The sequence below is a fragment of the Canis lupus genome, chromosome 17 (assembly GCF_003254725.2).
Source record: "Canis lupus dingo isolate Sandy chromosome 17, ASM325472v2, whole genome shotgun sequence".
NCBI lineage: Eukaryota > Metazoa > Chordata > Mammalia > Carnivora > Canidae > Canis > Canis lupus.
The window spans coordinates 54,572,950-54,588,601 of record NC_064259.1 but is presented as its reverse complement, the minus strand read 5'-3'; the positions used below and the strand labels follow the sequence as shown (position 1 = coordinate 54,588,601).

Here is a 15,652-nt window from a genome sequence, read left to right as displayed (position 1 = left end):
AGATTCTTCTGTACTAGTAGGATGATCATGGGCCCCCCAATACTCACTGTGACTTCTGTGATGGTCTGGAATCTTGATGTGGACCATGATGCCTTGAGAGAATTTGACCTGAATTTGTATGTGCTACAAATACTGTCAATTTGTAAAGATGCAAACACAGGGCATACCTAAGATATTGCAGGTTTGTTTCCAGACCACATTACAGTGAATATCAAAGGAAAGGGAGTCAAATGAATTTCTTGGTTTCCCAGTGCATATAAAAATTATACTTACACTATACTACAGTCTATTAACTGTACAACACTAGTATGTCTAACAAATAATATATATATCTTAATTTAAAAATTTCCCATTTGCTGGGGCACCTGGGTGGGTCAGTTGGGTGGCCATCCGACTCTTGGTTTTGGCTTGGGTCGTGAACTCAGGTTGTGGGATGGAGCTCTGCATGGGGTCCCTGCTCAGTGCAGTCTGCTTGAGATTCTCTCCCTCTCTCTCTGCCCCTCCTCCGACTCGCCTGACCTCTCTCTAAATAAATAGAATTTTTGAAAAAAACCCTTTTATTGCTAAAAATGCTAACCATCATCTGAACTTTCAGGGGGTCAGTGAAGGCTCTTGCCTCAATGTTGATGGCTGCTGACTGATGAGGGTGGTGGTCACAGCAATTCTTAAAAATGACAGTGAAGGTTGTCACATCGATTGACCCTTCCTTTCATGAGGGATTTCTCTGTAGCACAGAACGCAGTTGGCTAACTTTATCCACAACAGAACTTCTTTCAAAATTACAGTCAATCTTCTCAAACTCTGCAGCTGCTTTATCAACAAAGTTTATGTGATATTCTAAATCCTCTGTCATCATTTCAACAATCTTCAAAGTGTCTGCACCAGGAGTAGATTCCATCTCAAGAATCCACTGTCTTGGGACCTCTGGGTGGCTCAGTGGTTGGGCGTCTGCCTTCAGTTCAGGGCGTGATCCCAGGGTCCTGGGATCGAGTCCTGCATCGGGTTCCCCGCAGGGAGCCTGCTTCTCCCTCTGCCTATGTCTCTGCCTCTCTATGTGTTTATCATGAATAAATAAATAAAACCTTAAAAATGTCAGGTAGTAAATTTTATTTTACAAGCAGCACATGATACTCTAGCAACAGGAAACGCCGGAACAACACAAAGTGAAATGATAGCAGATACTGGCGGGTACAACGAAACCCTACCAGACATCTATTTATGGGTGAAGCACTTCCTTGCTATGGCGCTGGGGTGCCACAACGGTCTGGTCAGAGGCAGCGGCAGAGGCCTGGCCTTGGGGCTCACTCTCTGCCCTGCCCCAAGACGTGGCAAAAGGGGCAGCCTCCCTGGCAGCAAATAGGGAGAGACTGCATGGAGCCAGTGTTGGAAAGAGCAGTAACACTGGTTCCCACTGAGCTGACAAGAAAAAGGCAACAGAGGGCTTTGGAGCTTTTACTGAAGTTTTTTTAATGCTCCCCTGGTGTTGTTTTCCAAAATATTTAACTCTAAGCACGTCCCTTTTTCTGAAGTAATTTCTTGGCTTCTCAGTCGCCCTGAAATAAGTTGATTACAATGACTTATGAACCAAGTGATTAATGGGATAACTGGCGCCCAATTCCGGGGAAAGACGGTGCCCCCTTCCCTGGAAGGGCCTAGAGAGCCTGCCAGTGAAATGAGAAGCTGAGGAGGGCTCAGAGGGCCATATGCAGGTCACTATCCCAGACCCTACCACTAACCCTCAAAGCCATTACCCTGAGCCCTAGAAACAGGAAGTTAGATGCCAAAAAGGACTTTGAGGTCAGCCAAAGTGAGCTTCTTGACAGATGTGCCAGATCCTGATAGGACTTGTTTGGCCAAAGTTTTCTTTTTCTCTTGGAGGTGTAAGATCTTCTCTTCCACGGTTCCCTCACAAATAAATCTAAAAAAAAAAAAAGAAACCACACACACACAAAACAAAAACAAAAACAAATAAGCAAATAATCAAAAAAATCAAAACAGCATGTTTAATAACATATTCAAATTTCTATTAATGCTTCAGATTTTACATGAGATTTCTTCCCTGACTTAAGTTTTCTTAGGTTTGGCTAAAAACTCCATGTTCACGAGACGCAAATAACCTTGATCTAAATACATGCCCATTTAAAATGACACAACTAAAATTATCTTTCATTTCTTTCTGAAGCTAAGGTAATTGAAAAATAGCAAAATAAGCAAACAATATCCCTCTCCAAAAAACGGGCAGAGATCCATCCAGTGTTCACCCAAAAATCTCAACCTTGATCAAGTCAGAAGGCCTTAAAGCTTATCAAATTTCTGCCAGGTGTATGTGTGCTGTTCTAAATACAGCATCTTATTTCTTAGCTAATTCACATTGAAAACAGGTTTTGCAACCTGAAGAAATGCCACTGTTTATCATTCACTCATGCAACAAGTATTGACTGAGCATTTATGATATGCCATGTGCTATGCTAGGTGTAGGGATGGAGAGATGCTCTCGAAGAGAACATGGGAAGAGAGGCATGCAAGTAAACAATAACATGAGCTTGAAAGTGCTGTAGAAATATGTCCGGTGTGTGCAGAGAGTAAAAGGAAACATCTACAGTGTGCTGGCAGGGCTCCATTGAAGACTTAACTTCTAATGTGTGACTTGTGGGATGAGCAAGAATTTGCCAGATAAAATGGAGGGTGTCCCAGGGAACGGGGATGTGGTAAAACCATGGCTGAGTTTAGAACATGGTTATGTTGGAGGAAGAGCAGGTTGTCCAGTCTGGCCAGGAAAAAAGTCCAAAGGACTCCACCATGTGGCAGAGCAATGGCAAAAGCTCAAGAGGATGGTGGGAGCCAGATCATGAGTGGCTTTGCATATCGTGCTAAAAAATTTATTATTATTATTTTTTAAGATTTTATTTATTTATTCATGAGAGACACATAGAGAAAGAGAGGCAGAGACACAGGCAGAGGGAGAAGCGGGCTATGCAGGGAGCCTGATGTGGGACTCGATCCCAGGTCTTCAGGATCACACCTCAGGGTGCAGGCGGCGCTAAGCCACTGCACCACCGGGGCCACCCTTGTGCTAAGAAATTTGGATTGAAAAAGGGAAGTGGTAGTGTGGATGGGAAGGAGGAGACGGTTTTAAGAGACACTTAGAAAATAAAAGTAATGGACTTGGTATATGAAAAGTGAGGAAAAGAGAGGAACCTAATCTGTACCTAATCTAGAGGATTAGTTACAGGGATACTATTCACATGTTCAGAAGCATCAAGAGATAGGAGGTGGTATCTCATTTCAGTCTGTGATATTTTGAGTTCCTGGAACATGCCATAGTATTTGCTACATAGTGAATACTCAATAGGTGTTAGTTTTAGGAGCTGGATGAGATGAAAGCATGAGTGAATGAATAATGGGCAAGTATGTGCACACTCAAGATAGCTAGCAGGGATTGGGTATCTAGGTCTGACGTGATGGAATGAAGGTTCAGACTTTGAACTTCCTGGAGTAGACAGGATTATTAAGGGAGCTGCATACAGGGTGAGGGGAGAGCTAACCACCAGGAAACTAGCACGGTTGCTGTATTTGGCAAACTGTGGCATTCACATATGGCCTGTAGTGGAACGACAGCCCTGAAAGGTAGAGGATCTGTAAAGGTTAAGGAACGAAGGAGAGGTAAGCAAGAAAAGACAATCAGTAATTTCTAATTCTTCAGGAAACCTGGCCTGAAAAGGAAGGAGAAAAAGAGGTCCATTGCTGGAACAGATTATAGCATTAAGGCTGATGGTTGCTTGTAAGGGAAGAAGGTCCCAAAGAGGGGGACATCCTACAAAATCACCTGCTTGTGCCTTACAAAAAGGTCAATGTCATAAAACACAAAGACAGACCAAGGTATTGTCCTAGATTAAAGGAGACAGAAGAGTCATGACAATTGAATGCTATGTAGGATCTAGGGTTTTCCTTTGCTGTAAGGGACATCACTGGGACAAGTGGCAAAATAGAATAAAGTCCAGAGCTCAGATGACAGTACTGTATCAGTGTGAACATTCTGATTTCAGGCATTTTCCTGTGCTTATTTAAGAGAATGTCCTTATTTTAAGGAAAGGTACCTTGAACTATTTAAGGGTAAAGGAACACAATGGCTGCAACTGACTCTCAGATGGTCCAGAAAAAAGTTTACATGTACATATATACGTGGTACAGGCACACGAGAATACTTTGGTATTATTTTTACAAACAAGGTTTTTGGGGATTTTATTCTTTTTAAGAACTTACATTCTTTTTCTACATATCTGAAGTTACACCAAAATACAAGTTAAAAAGAAAGAAAATTAATAAGTAAAGGATGAGGAAGAGGGTACTTTCTGTAGCCCTAATACACGAGCTTGTTTTTCTCTTGCAGGAACCAACCCCTAGGGCACCCCCAAATTGCTTTGTGCTCTCTCTGGCCTGAGAGTCCCAAGGAGGCTAGGCCTCAGGAACATCATTAGTCAAGCGCTCACCAAATACTTGACATCCTATTAAAACACTACCCAAGAAAGGCTTTCACAAAAGTAAAGCTTGTGAAGGGGCCTAGGTCCCGGCAGGCTTTTACTCACTTGTGCACAACAACATCTTTCTGCTGCCCCACCCGGTAAATTCGGTCACAGGCTTGGTCCTCCAGTGATGGATTCCTGTTAGAAGAGAGGCAAAGCTCAAAGGTGCGGATGCCCTGGACCGGGTAGGCAAGTCCCCTGGGCAGAGTCAGCCTGCAATTGTTTCTGGATGGCTCTGGGGCTACAAATGGCAGTCACGGGTTTTCAAGGGTTGACAATGCAAACAAATGAAAAACCCACAATGGAGAATCCGGGACAGAGACCTTTGTGGCCTGCAAAGTCAGAAAGGTATCATCTGGCCTCAAATATTTAGAGTCTATAAATCCCTGTCTGTGGCTACGCTGACCTTGAAAGTCAGACACCTTCTTGCCCTCAAATGAAAGACACAGGTCAGTCTGCCAATGGAAACTCAGCACCACCATCAGCTGAACAACTCTGGGTAGCACAGGTGAAACAAATGTGCAAATTCACTCCCTAACTAGTTAGATGAATTCGAGCAAGTCACCTCACCTCATCCCTCTGCCAGGGCTGCCTAATGATGACAGGAAACACCCTTCTCAACTTTAATATTCTGAGATTCAACTAAAGAGACTTAATTTCTTTCCTTTTTTCTACATGCTATCAACTCCAAACTAGTTTCTCATCCTACCTCTTTAAGATCTTGGACAGCATTTCACCATTTCAGAAAACAGCACTGATTTATTTTTTTAAGATTTTATTTTTAAGTAATCTCCACACCCAACATGGGGCTCGAACTCACAACCCTGAGATAAAGAGTTGCACGCTCTGGGAGCCTGGGTGGCTCAGTGGTTGAGCATATGCCTTTGGCTCAGGTCCTGATCCCAGGGTCCTGGGATCAAGTCCCGCATCAGGCTCCCTGCAGAGAGCCTGCTTCTTTCCTGCCTGTGTCTCTGCCTCTCTGTGTCTCTCATGAATAAATATATCTTTAAGGAAAAAAAAAAAAAAAAAGAGTTGCATGCTCTACTGGCTGAGCCAGCCAGGCGCCCCCAGAAGTCAGCATTTAACTCCCACTCTGCTTTCCTCCCTTAAATCTGTCAGGGAGTCCTAAGACCCAAACACATTCTCCCAGAAGATGGTAACAGGTTGGCCTGTGTGTGTCAATCTGGGCTGCCTGGAGAATCAGACAAATGTGTGGCAATCTCTGCTTGGCATAATTGGAAAACCCCAAACTGAGACTAATTATGACATTCTTGTCCTCCTAACACACAAACTCAGTTATCTTATTTCCAGGAAATTTGCTGTTATGCTCCCAATGTTGATACTCAGTGCGTGGCCAAGGGTCTTGTGTTAAGTGTATTCCTACCATAACTAGAAAATTCCTTCTCCCTTTCCTTTTAGAGTAAAGCTTCTCCTTTTCCAGGGTTGAGATCTCCTTGAACATCCACAAATGGTGTGAAATACGGTATTCTGAAGAGGGAAAAAAACTGAGCGATGGAGTTCTGAGCCCTGAGAAAAAGCCTTCTTCCTGGTTTCCATGGAAACAGATGTAAGATTAACAATAAGTGAGTGCTATTTTGAGCAGTCATTTGAAGCCTTGCTTGCTCAGGAATGCAGGCCTCCAACAGCCCCACACCTTGTTTAGACGGCACCTGTACACGTATACACAGCAGAGGCATCTGCCTAACATAAAAAGAGCACCCTCAACACAAGGATTTGGGCCCCACTACCCCATGCCCCCCACCCCCCACGCTATGCTAGGACTATGCAACAGAAATCCAGAATCATTACCAGTGCATATCCAGAAGAAAAAGGTGGTTTCCTCCAGTCAGGTTCAGACCAACACCTCCAGCTGAGAGAGAGATTAGCATAACCTTCAAAAAGAAAACAGCATTCACTTATCAAGATTTGACTCATAATACAGCTCTCCCTCTGTCTCGAGTTGGAGCCCAAGACCAATACAGGTAAGTACCATGTTCCTATCCAGTATCCCTCTGCTGTTAAAATACTCTTGAGATGCAGCATCCCATGCCTCACCTTTAAGAAAACTCTCACTTCGTATTTTTTTGTGAGTTAACCTCAGAATGTGAATTCTATGCCTGCCAAAATACACAAATGCTACAATTTAGAGTACTTGGGGTGGCTGGCTGGACGAGCTCTCCATTAACCAGATTCTATCCATTCCCTTGGTCTCTGCACCCCCACCCACTGCCCTGATTATCCCGCCCACTGTCCACCAGTGTTTTCTGCATTCTTGCCATCCCTCCACCTCTCCCCCCACACTTCCTCTTATCAAAATGCCACCTACCCTTCAAAGGCTTGCCTCCCCTACAAAGATAGCTTGAGCCAACCAGCTCTGCTCTTCCCCTGCTTTTAGCCCTCGTATTTTATTCTCTTTAAAGCATGTGCACACTTTGATATGTACCCCAATAGATGTCTAATAAATTAAAAGCATGTGGAGGGACCAAGGCAACAAATGTTTTCATGCTGAGCTGCTACCCTAGAATTCTCGCTGTGTAACTGAGAACCATGCGCGCTCAATGACAGAGCTCTGAGGGGACCAGCTCCTACCTGGGGACTCCTGGAGCTGTTAAATGCCTCCACTAAGTCCATTCTCTGTTTGGGGCGGACAGAGCCATTGATGGTGGCATAAGTCAGGCCACGCTTCTTGAGGTGCCACGCTACAATCTGCAGCATGCTGGTCCACTGGGAGACAATGACACTGGAAGTAAGGATAAAACAAAACATCAACCCCCCTGAAGAGATGAAACACATTTCAGGGTCTTAATGCCCTGTCACTCTTAAGATTCGGCTATCAAATGTGGACCAGGAAAGGCCTTCTGTCCCCTGTGGGGCAAAGGCACACACTGAGGTCACATTTTAAGGTCAGAATGCTTCAACTGTTTCCAGATCCAGTGCGTAATTCATCTCAGGCTAAATGAGGTCAGAATAAAGTGGTGGCCGGCCTAAAATAAGGACTGCAGCCTCTTGTTATTTGGTGACCTGGTGCTCCTCTAGAGATCTGTGGTCCTGCAGGAAAGGGATACAGGCTGCCCTCCCTTTGCCACCCACAGCAAGCTACTGGGAGGTCTCTACCCACACCCCCATGCCCCATGCTATGTTTTAATTAGGATTTTAAGTTATTAAATCAAAATAATTCACATACACAAATGCAGGTCCATAACACACAAGTAAGGATAACAGATGACAAATGGATCCAACATATCGTACAGGCTCAAGAACACTCCCAGCACTGCGGGGCTCCCTGTCTGATCACACACCTCCCCCTGCCTTTTGCACCTGTTATTCCCTTTTCTTTAGCTGCTTCTCTACTTTTAAACACTTGTCCAGATGCTTAGCTTACTCTAATCCTCTAGGGACTTCCTTCTCAATCGGTGCCACAAATATTTTAACAAATCACAGAGAATTTGTGCTATCACCTCAGTGCTTTCTGCTGAGGATGATTCAAGGTCCTTGATTTATAAAAAGTTGAGATTGAGAATTATCAGCAATATCAAGGTTTCCTGATTAATCACAAGCAATATTTGGATAACAAAGTAACACATTTACCTCTTTTGGGACCCTGAATTTCCTCGGATTGCCTCCAATTCCACCAACAGAGATGAAATCTGGGAAATGTTATTTGGTACACGTAAGTCGTAGCAAATTCGCTTTTCTCCGTCATCCCTCACTTGAACTACAGAAGTGGGCTCTCTGCCTCTGGTCTTGCCTCACTCTAGGCCACCCTCTTCTGTGTGGCCCAAGGGCTATTTCAAAGATGCCCAGGCTGTCACTTCCCTCCTCTGGCTGGAGTTCCTGAACCGCCTTCCCACCAAGGATGGAGCCCAAGCTTCTGACAATGACCTACCAGATCCGTGCTGCTCCGGCCTCAGCTTATGTCTCCAGTCTTGTATCTCACTACTCCCTCCCCAAACAATGCTCTCATTATACCAAAGTCCTTCCTCTGCTAAGCCATACTTTGTCTCATCTTTGTCCACTCTGTCCTCTCTGCCTAGAACACCCTTCCATGTCAGATCAACATCACTTCTTGGAGGTCCCCACAAACCCCAAAGTATGGGTTAGGTGCCCACTGCCCACCTGCTCCTATAGCTTGAGCACTCCTTCTGTTTCTATTGTCATGGTCTTTTTCACACTACACATTGTGTATTGATCATCTCTTGCTATCATGACTTGAGGTGCTCCAAGGAAACAGAGCCAACATATGACTGGTTCATCCCTGGTTCAAACCCCTAGCATCCAGCAGGTAGACAGACCAGAGAAGGTACTATCCAAACTTTTGCAGAAAGACAAAGTGAACGAGCTTTATCCAGTTTAAGGCCTGTCCTAAAGGCTGCTGAAGAAGAGGACCTGTCCAGTCTGAGCAACACTTGCTAAGGCTTCCCAAAAAGCTCTCTGGGTATTTACCAAACACCCTCAGAGCACATCTGAGTCCACATGGGAGCAGGTGGGTGGTAAGAACACATGAGCTGGATACATTCCTCCCAACTGCTAATGCAGATGACCTTTAGAAAGCCTCTAAGGGCCATGGAGTTAACCCCCAAGATGGTGGAGGAGGAAGAAAAATGGACTAGGAATTGAGAGATGACGGGAGCTCTTACGCTCTGCCATCAATCACATGGCTGTATCCCTTCATGACTTCTGGTTAAGAGCTCAGACACCTCATCACTGAAACAAGGAGCTGCCCTGGGTGAACTTTGAGGTGCCCTTGGCACTTATGTCCCCTGCTATCGTAGAGTGGTCACCTCTAGAGGCCTCCACCACCCATGAGGCTGCCACCCAGTCTCAACAGATGTGCTGGACAGAAAGTGAGAACAGTACTGGATCATTCTGAATTTGCAAGCAGAAAGAAAAGCAGGAAATGAAACACCTGGTGTCTTGGCGACTTGAGGTTCTGATAAACACTCAGACTGCCACAAAAAAGTTGGCAGTAGGTATTTTGAGAAAACTTTAGCAGGAGAGGAGCTGGCCTCACAGTCTATGAGCTGGGGTCAAATTCCAGGAACTTCTACATGAGTTTAGGAGGGTGCTGCCAAAACTTCCTTCCCTGCGAGAAACAACCTTAAATGGTTTGAATCACTATTAACGGGCTGACGTTAAAAAGCCCTGTGAATAAACATTACCCAAGTATTAGGTGAGGCACACAGATTATGAGGACTCTTTTACCCAAGAGCTAACTCTGAAGGTGCTAGGACATCGAGTTTGTCCACGTGAGGTGTTCTTCCTATGTTTTTCTCAGTTCCTAGTGGTGAAGACCTCAGTAAATATTTGTAAAATTTAAACAATTCTTTTTTTTTTTAATTTATTTATTTATGATAGTCACATCACAGAGAGAGAGAGAGAGAGGCAGAGGGAGAAGCAGGCTCCATGCACCGGGAGCCTGACGTGGGATTCGATCCCGGGTCTCCAGGATCGTGCCCTGGGCCAAAGGCAGGCGCTAAACCGCTGCGCCACCCAGGGATCCCCCTTAAATAATTCTTAAGTAACACTGAGCTCTTGACAGTGACCTCATTTTAGTTGCATTTTTGAAAAAAAAAAAAAAAAAAAAAAAGGCTTTGAATAGAGGTTGGGCCTGGGAATGGCAGCTTCAGACAGCAGCTGAGAAAGAGACTAGCCCTCATCTCAGGCTACGTGGACTAATAGTATACACTCCAAGCAGCCAACAAAAAGGTAGGATTCAAATTACAGCACACCTCAGCCTTCCTGCACCACAACGCTTCAGCCTTAAAAAAGCTTTAATGAAAATAGAACGAAATGACTAATGAAGATAGAAGGCTATTTAGGAAATAATACTCACAGATGGATGACTTTCAACAAGTCCAAGCAATTGGTGCTCGGATGTATCAGACAGTCTCTGGGGTCAGCCTTTGTGGTTTTCCTTTAAAGCTTTCCTGAGACAAACTGCTCACTCACTGAGGCCCTGTCGTTGGTGTAAACCCGATCGGCAACTTTCCCAGTGACCCATGACAGAAAATCTGCCTTGCTGCTGGGGCTGGCCCAAATCACACTCTGAAAGCCCACTATATAGTAAGACTAGTTTTATCTGTGAAATAAAATTAGAATTTAAGACTGGGAGGGGTATTGGACCAGCTCAAATCTAATAGTTCTAGCCCTGTCATGCAATGGCTGTGTGTGCTTGAACCAATGTGCCACTCCCACACATGAAAACGAATCCAAGTTTTTCTATCAGAACAGAGGTGACAAAAGTACCTTGCTGCTTGCTCTTGTGTTGTCAAAAAGCTCTGCCTTGAAACGTTCACCATTAAGGGAAATGATGGGAGACGGCTCCATATCACAGACTTCGGACAATGTCATGGCACTGAGCTGCTCTTCCAGAGAAAGGGCTAGGCCCTCGCTTTTCAGTTCTGCTGGGTCCAGGGCCTGAAAAGAATACAGGAAGGGGACAGAAGAACAGGTGGGCAGTTGAGGCAGCAAGCCATGTTATTTGCCAATGAAGTACTGATTGTTTAACATCTCACAAGGCAAAATGTCTTATAATTCATCAGTATCTCCTCAGAGACAATCTGATTCAAATGTAATCTTGCAAGGTTTTTTTTACATTTTATTTATTTATTCATGAGAGACAGGGAGAGAGAGAGGCAGAGACACAGGCAAAAGGAGAAGCAGGCTCCATGCAGGGAGCCTGACATGGGACTCGATCCCGGGTCTCCAGGATCACACCCTGGGCTGAAGGCAGCACTAAACCGCTAAGCCACCCAGGCTGCCCAATCTTGCAGGTTTTTTTTTTTTTTTTTTTTATGATAGTTACAGAGAGAGAGAGAGAGAGAGAGAGAGGCAGAGACACAGGCAGAGGGAGAAGCAGGCTCCATGCGCTGGGAGCCCGATGTGGGATTCGATCCCGGGTCTCCAGGATCGCGCCCTGGGCCAAAGGCAGGCGCTAAACCGCTGCGCCACCCAGGGATCCCAGGTTTTTATAACAGATTAAAGATAAAGCAAACGATGGAATGAAGAGATTTGCCAGATTACATGATCATCCTGTTCTCCCCAGCTAAACAGTACAGTTAATTAAGCTATTGATAATCAAAACACATTACCACAGCTCTTCAAAAAGAGTAACAGATTCATCTTAATTACAGATGGATGTGCCTTTCTCCAATGTAAAGACCACTTTTCCAATTGTATAAATACTTGAGTTTTCATGACTAGCCTTAAAAGCCTCAATATTGCCTGAAGGCAGAAAAAACTAGTACCTAAATTGGCTTTCTGATACCCTAAAATACCAGAGTACTCATGAATGGTTTAACAAAATGACATTTTCCACTCTCAAATAAAGTTTATGTACAAAAGAACCCAACAAGAAGAAAAGCTGTTCTCAACACTATGGGAATTATCTCAAGATCAATAAAAACTAATACACGGGAAAATAAACAAGCTTCCTCTTCTCTGCCTACCAATAAACAGAAAGGCCCCAAGATGCCATTGCCCTTGTTCCGGCAGGCTGGACCCCAGTTATGGAAGACTGAAACGATTTCTCTTGCAGCCACTCTGGAGGTGCACCCTGAGGGCTCTTCTTACCGACTTCAGCAGAGACAGGTGGCAGCAACATTGGCGGAGTCTCAGCAAGCGGGTCAACAGTAAGTGGGGGGTGCCGGGTCTCTGGGAGTCTGCTGCCACGCAGGGTCCAGGCCTACTGGACCCAAACTCCTGGGCCACTTCCACGAAGGGACACAAACCACGGCAAACAGTACAGGGTTTAGAACAGAAACACGAGGACAGATCGCAAACCGAAAGAGGCTGTTCTGAACTTCCTAGATCTGAGATTCAATAACATCATTGTAACTGACCTCTCTACCAAGTGAGCCACAAGAAATACTGGCTTTCTTTACAGACCAAGCTGCATTTTAATAATGTAGAGTTTAAAAGTAATCTAAAAGAAGTTTCTATCACCGGGTCTGGGTGAAGGCAGATGGGCTTATGTTACTTTGGTTTGAGGTTCCTAGCTAAGGCCAAATCTCTGATACCAAGAACTCATAATGGCCATATCTGTAATTTTACCTGATCTAAATCCACAGTTTCATAACTTGTATGTACTTAGGAGTGTCCCACTGCTTACCTTTACTGAATGGATTACCAGGGCTTCTTCCAGACAGGTTGCCCCCACCTTCACGCCCTGCTTTTAGATAGGACTGCAGAGCTGACCTACCTCAGATCAAAAGAGAAAATGTACATGTGATGTTTGTTAAGACAAAAGAGGTTTACCAATGGTCACTGCTTAACTGAGCTTGCAGGAGGAACTCGAATAAGACTTGTTAAAGTCAGGCTCATGGCAACCACTGACCAAAGGTAATTAAAATTATTTTAAAAGCCAAATCATTATTTATCTAAAGATTTTATTTATTTATTTGACAAAGAGAGAGCACAAGCAGGGGGAGCAGCAGGCAGAAGGAGAGAGAGAAGCAGGCTCCCCACTGAGTAGGGAACTAGATATGGGGCTCCATCCTAGGACCCTGGGATTATGACCCAAGCTGAAGGCAGACGCTCACCCAACTGAGCCATCCAGGTACCTCCCAAATCATTTTTTAAATGTGTTAATAGAACATTAATATTATAAATATTATGTGTGATAACTTACTATTAATTTATAATATTAATGTAATATCAATATTAGTATTGGTTTATATTTAGTAATAAATATGATACTACATCAGGTTTACAAAGAGAAAAGAAACATATTCACATTGGAAGTGAGAGGTGGTACCAAGCGGGAGACTAAATCCGGAACTTAGGGAAGGATAAGAGTTTTAGAGAAAATACAAAGAACAGGTGACAAGGATCAGAGTTTTGTTTTTTAGGCTCCAAGGAGATGCTGAGTAACAGGTCAAAGGTCAAAGAAATGTTCTTTCCCAATATGGCCCCATAGGACCAGACAGACCTGATGCACTGTGACCACACTGTCTGGCTTCTATGCAAGGAAGCCAATGAAGAACAGGTTCAGTGTGTATACAAGATAGAGGTGAGCCAGAGTGCAGGTGAGGAGAGAGAGACAAAGAGGGAGATTTAAAAGCCAAAACAAACAGAGAAAGGAACATAGATACCCAACTCATCAATAAACACTGTCTGAAGAAACTTGACCCTTAATTCACTTCCAAGCAAGAACAGCAACAACACAACAATAAATGCGAGGTGCTTCCTCATCGCACACACCTTGATTTTGCCAAAAGGACACTGTAAACATTCTCCTCATCTTCAGAAAGCTTTAAGCGGTGCACGTGAAACTGACGCTGAGGCAGCATCACCTGGAGGAAAAGAAGAACTCAGCTTGGCAAAGTCAGACAAATGCCCTGGGCATTACAGAGTAAGTTCCCCACAGGTGACCCTGGAAACCTAGTCAAGCCCCAGACAGCACTTCCACCTGCCCTAAAAACAGGACTGCGGTGACACATGACGACCTGGGGCCCCCTCACAGGCAGATGGGACACTCGGAGGCTCCCCAGCAAAGCAGATGGCTGTTTGAGCCAAGGAGAGGGCATGCCACCCTCCTTCCTCAGCCTCCCTCAGGGACACGTATAAATGAGATGATTACCAAGGGCTTGCCTGTGGAGTCCAGCTGGTCTTTTGTTCTCCTCAGCAAAAGGCTCTTGGTTAAAATACTTAACCGCTCTCCTCCTTTCTTTGAACCATTGTCAACCTGGCTCTTCCATAGTTGGAAATCATCAAATGGAGAACAGCGAAGAAATCTTTTTTTGTTGTTGAGGAAGAGGACAGAGAGCAGGACAGAAGATAGAGAAATAACAGTGCAAGGAGAAAATAAATAAGGGTCCAAAGAAACACACAAGGTGAGAAGCAACTCATATTTTCTGTTACATCTGTCATTCAATCAGTTCTTAACAGTGAATTTCATAGCAAAGCCCTGAGAGACACATCAAAAGAATCTAACTCAATAACAAAACCACATTGTAAAATGTGAATTTTCCCATTAATGATGTCCATATCATCACAACAGGACATATGAACCAATAGCTGTAATTTAATCCTAAAGCTTCAAAGCCCGGCAAAGAAATTCCATTATCCTCTGATGGGCTGACTTGAATAAAAGCAAGGGCTTTAAAATCAGCATTCTTTTCTGTTTGCTTCCAATAAATAGTAGGCCTAACCTTGGGCCATATGCTTTAAAGCAGGAAAAAACCCCAAACATTCACTGGACTGAAGAAAGAGAACTTTTGTTTCCTTTCATTTTAATCCATCCTAAATCTTTCCATATAGTGGGGCTCGATGTGATCATAGTCCTGTATCTACCAATCAACTGATTACTTCCTCATAAACATGAATTCTTTTGCCCTTTAGAGGTTCAGAAGCTTGCCATCCGCTACATGAAATAATCTGGCACACTCTTGGAGCTTTCTCTTGAGATAGGAAATAATGATGAAGGGTTACTGACACGGTTCATATTTCCATGATCCTGAAGGTTTTTACTCACTTCAGCAGTGAATACATATCCAACAAAGTGTTCTGAATGGGGGTTCCAGTGACAGCCCAACGGGCATGGGCTTGTAGCTTGCATACAGCCATGGAAGTCTGTACTCGCGGATTCCTGACACAGTGGGCTTCATCTAATATGATTCGAGCCCAGACTATTCGAAGCAAAGGTGTTTTGGCAATATCCTGGAAGAAACCCAAGTAAAATCATCAACTGTATGGGAAAATGCCATGCCTTCAAAAAGATAAGGAGAAACAATGAACAAGTACTGAGATCCACTCTAACCATCAAGTTTTAGGGCTTAGGTCGGGCACAGTGAAATAAGAATTAAGCTGAAGAATCAAAAAGTGGAGATTCTCAGTGGGTAGAAATAAACAAGTTGACTTGAGAGTCCCAATCTCTGAGTTTAAGATGCTTAAGAGTAAAACATTGTACGTTGAGTCTTCAAGTTAAAACACAAAAGTGAGCAACGGCCATGGGTCAGGATGACACTATGTCTCAAGTCTAGAAATTCACTCGTTTCAATAAAAATATTTACTAAATTTACGAAAATTCACTACAAATTTACTGCAAGTCTACTTTTATTTTTTAAAAATATTTTATTTATTTATTCATGAGAGACACAGAGGGAGAGGCAGAGACATAAGAAGAGGGA

General features: G+C 43.9%; 1 protein-coding gene across 3 annotated transcripts in view; it reads right to left on the bottom strand.

Annotated features, from left to right (window-relative positions):
* Positions 1-1,092: 1,092 nt before the first annotated feature.
* The window catches only part of TTF2 (transcription termination factor 2), a 39,943-nt gene continuing 25,383 nt past the window's right edge, over positions 1,093-15,652 (bottom strand). For 2 of the 3 annotated variants that reach the window (XM_025453398.3, XM_049095535.1), the window contains 11 exons: positions 14,998-15,182; positions 14,104-14,257; positions 13,725-13,816; positions 12,634-12,719; positions 12,096-12,232; positions 10,770-10,940; positions 8,112-8,170; positions 7,113-7,263; positions 6,333-6,415; positions 4,587-4,661; positions 1,093-1,918 (listed from right to left, as the gene is read on the bottom strand). In XM_025453398.3, coding sequence (XP_025309183.1) covers positions 1,774-1,918; positions 4,587-4,661; positions 6,333-6,415; positions 7,113-7,263; positions 8,112-8,170; positions 10,770-10,940; positions 12,096-12,232; positions 12,634-12,719; positions 13,725-13,816; positions 14,104-14,257; positions 14,998-15,182 — 1,338 coding nt within the window. In that variant the 3' untranslated portion in view covers positions 1,093-1,773. Of the gene's footprint in view, positions 1,919-4,586; positions 4,662-6,332; positions 6,416-7,112; positions 7,264-8,111; positions 8,171-10,769; positions 10,941-12,095; positions 12,233-12,633; positions 12,720-13,724; positions 13,817-14,103; positions 14,258-14,997; positions 15,183-15,652 lie in introns of those variants that run through there. The other variant, XR_007402933.1, reaches the window with a different exon arrangement.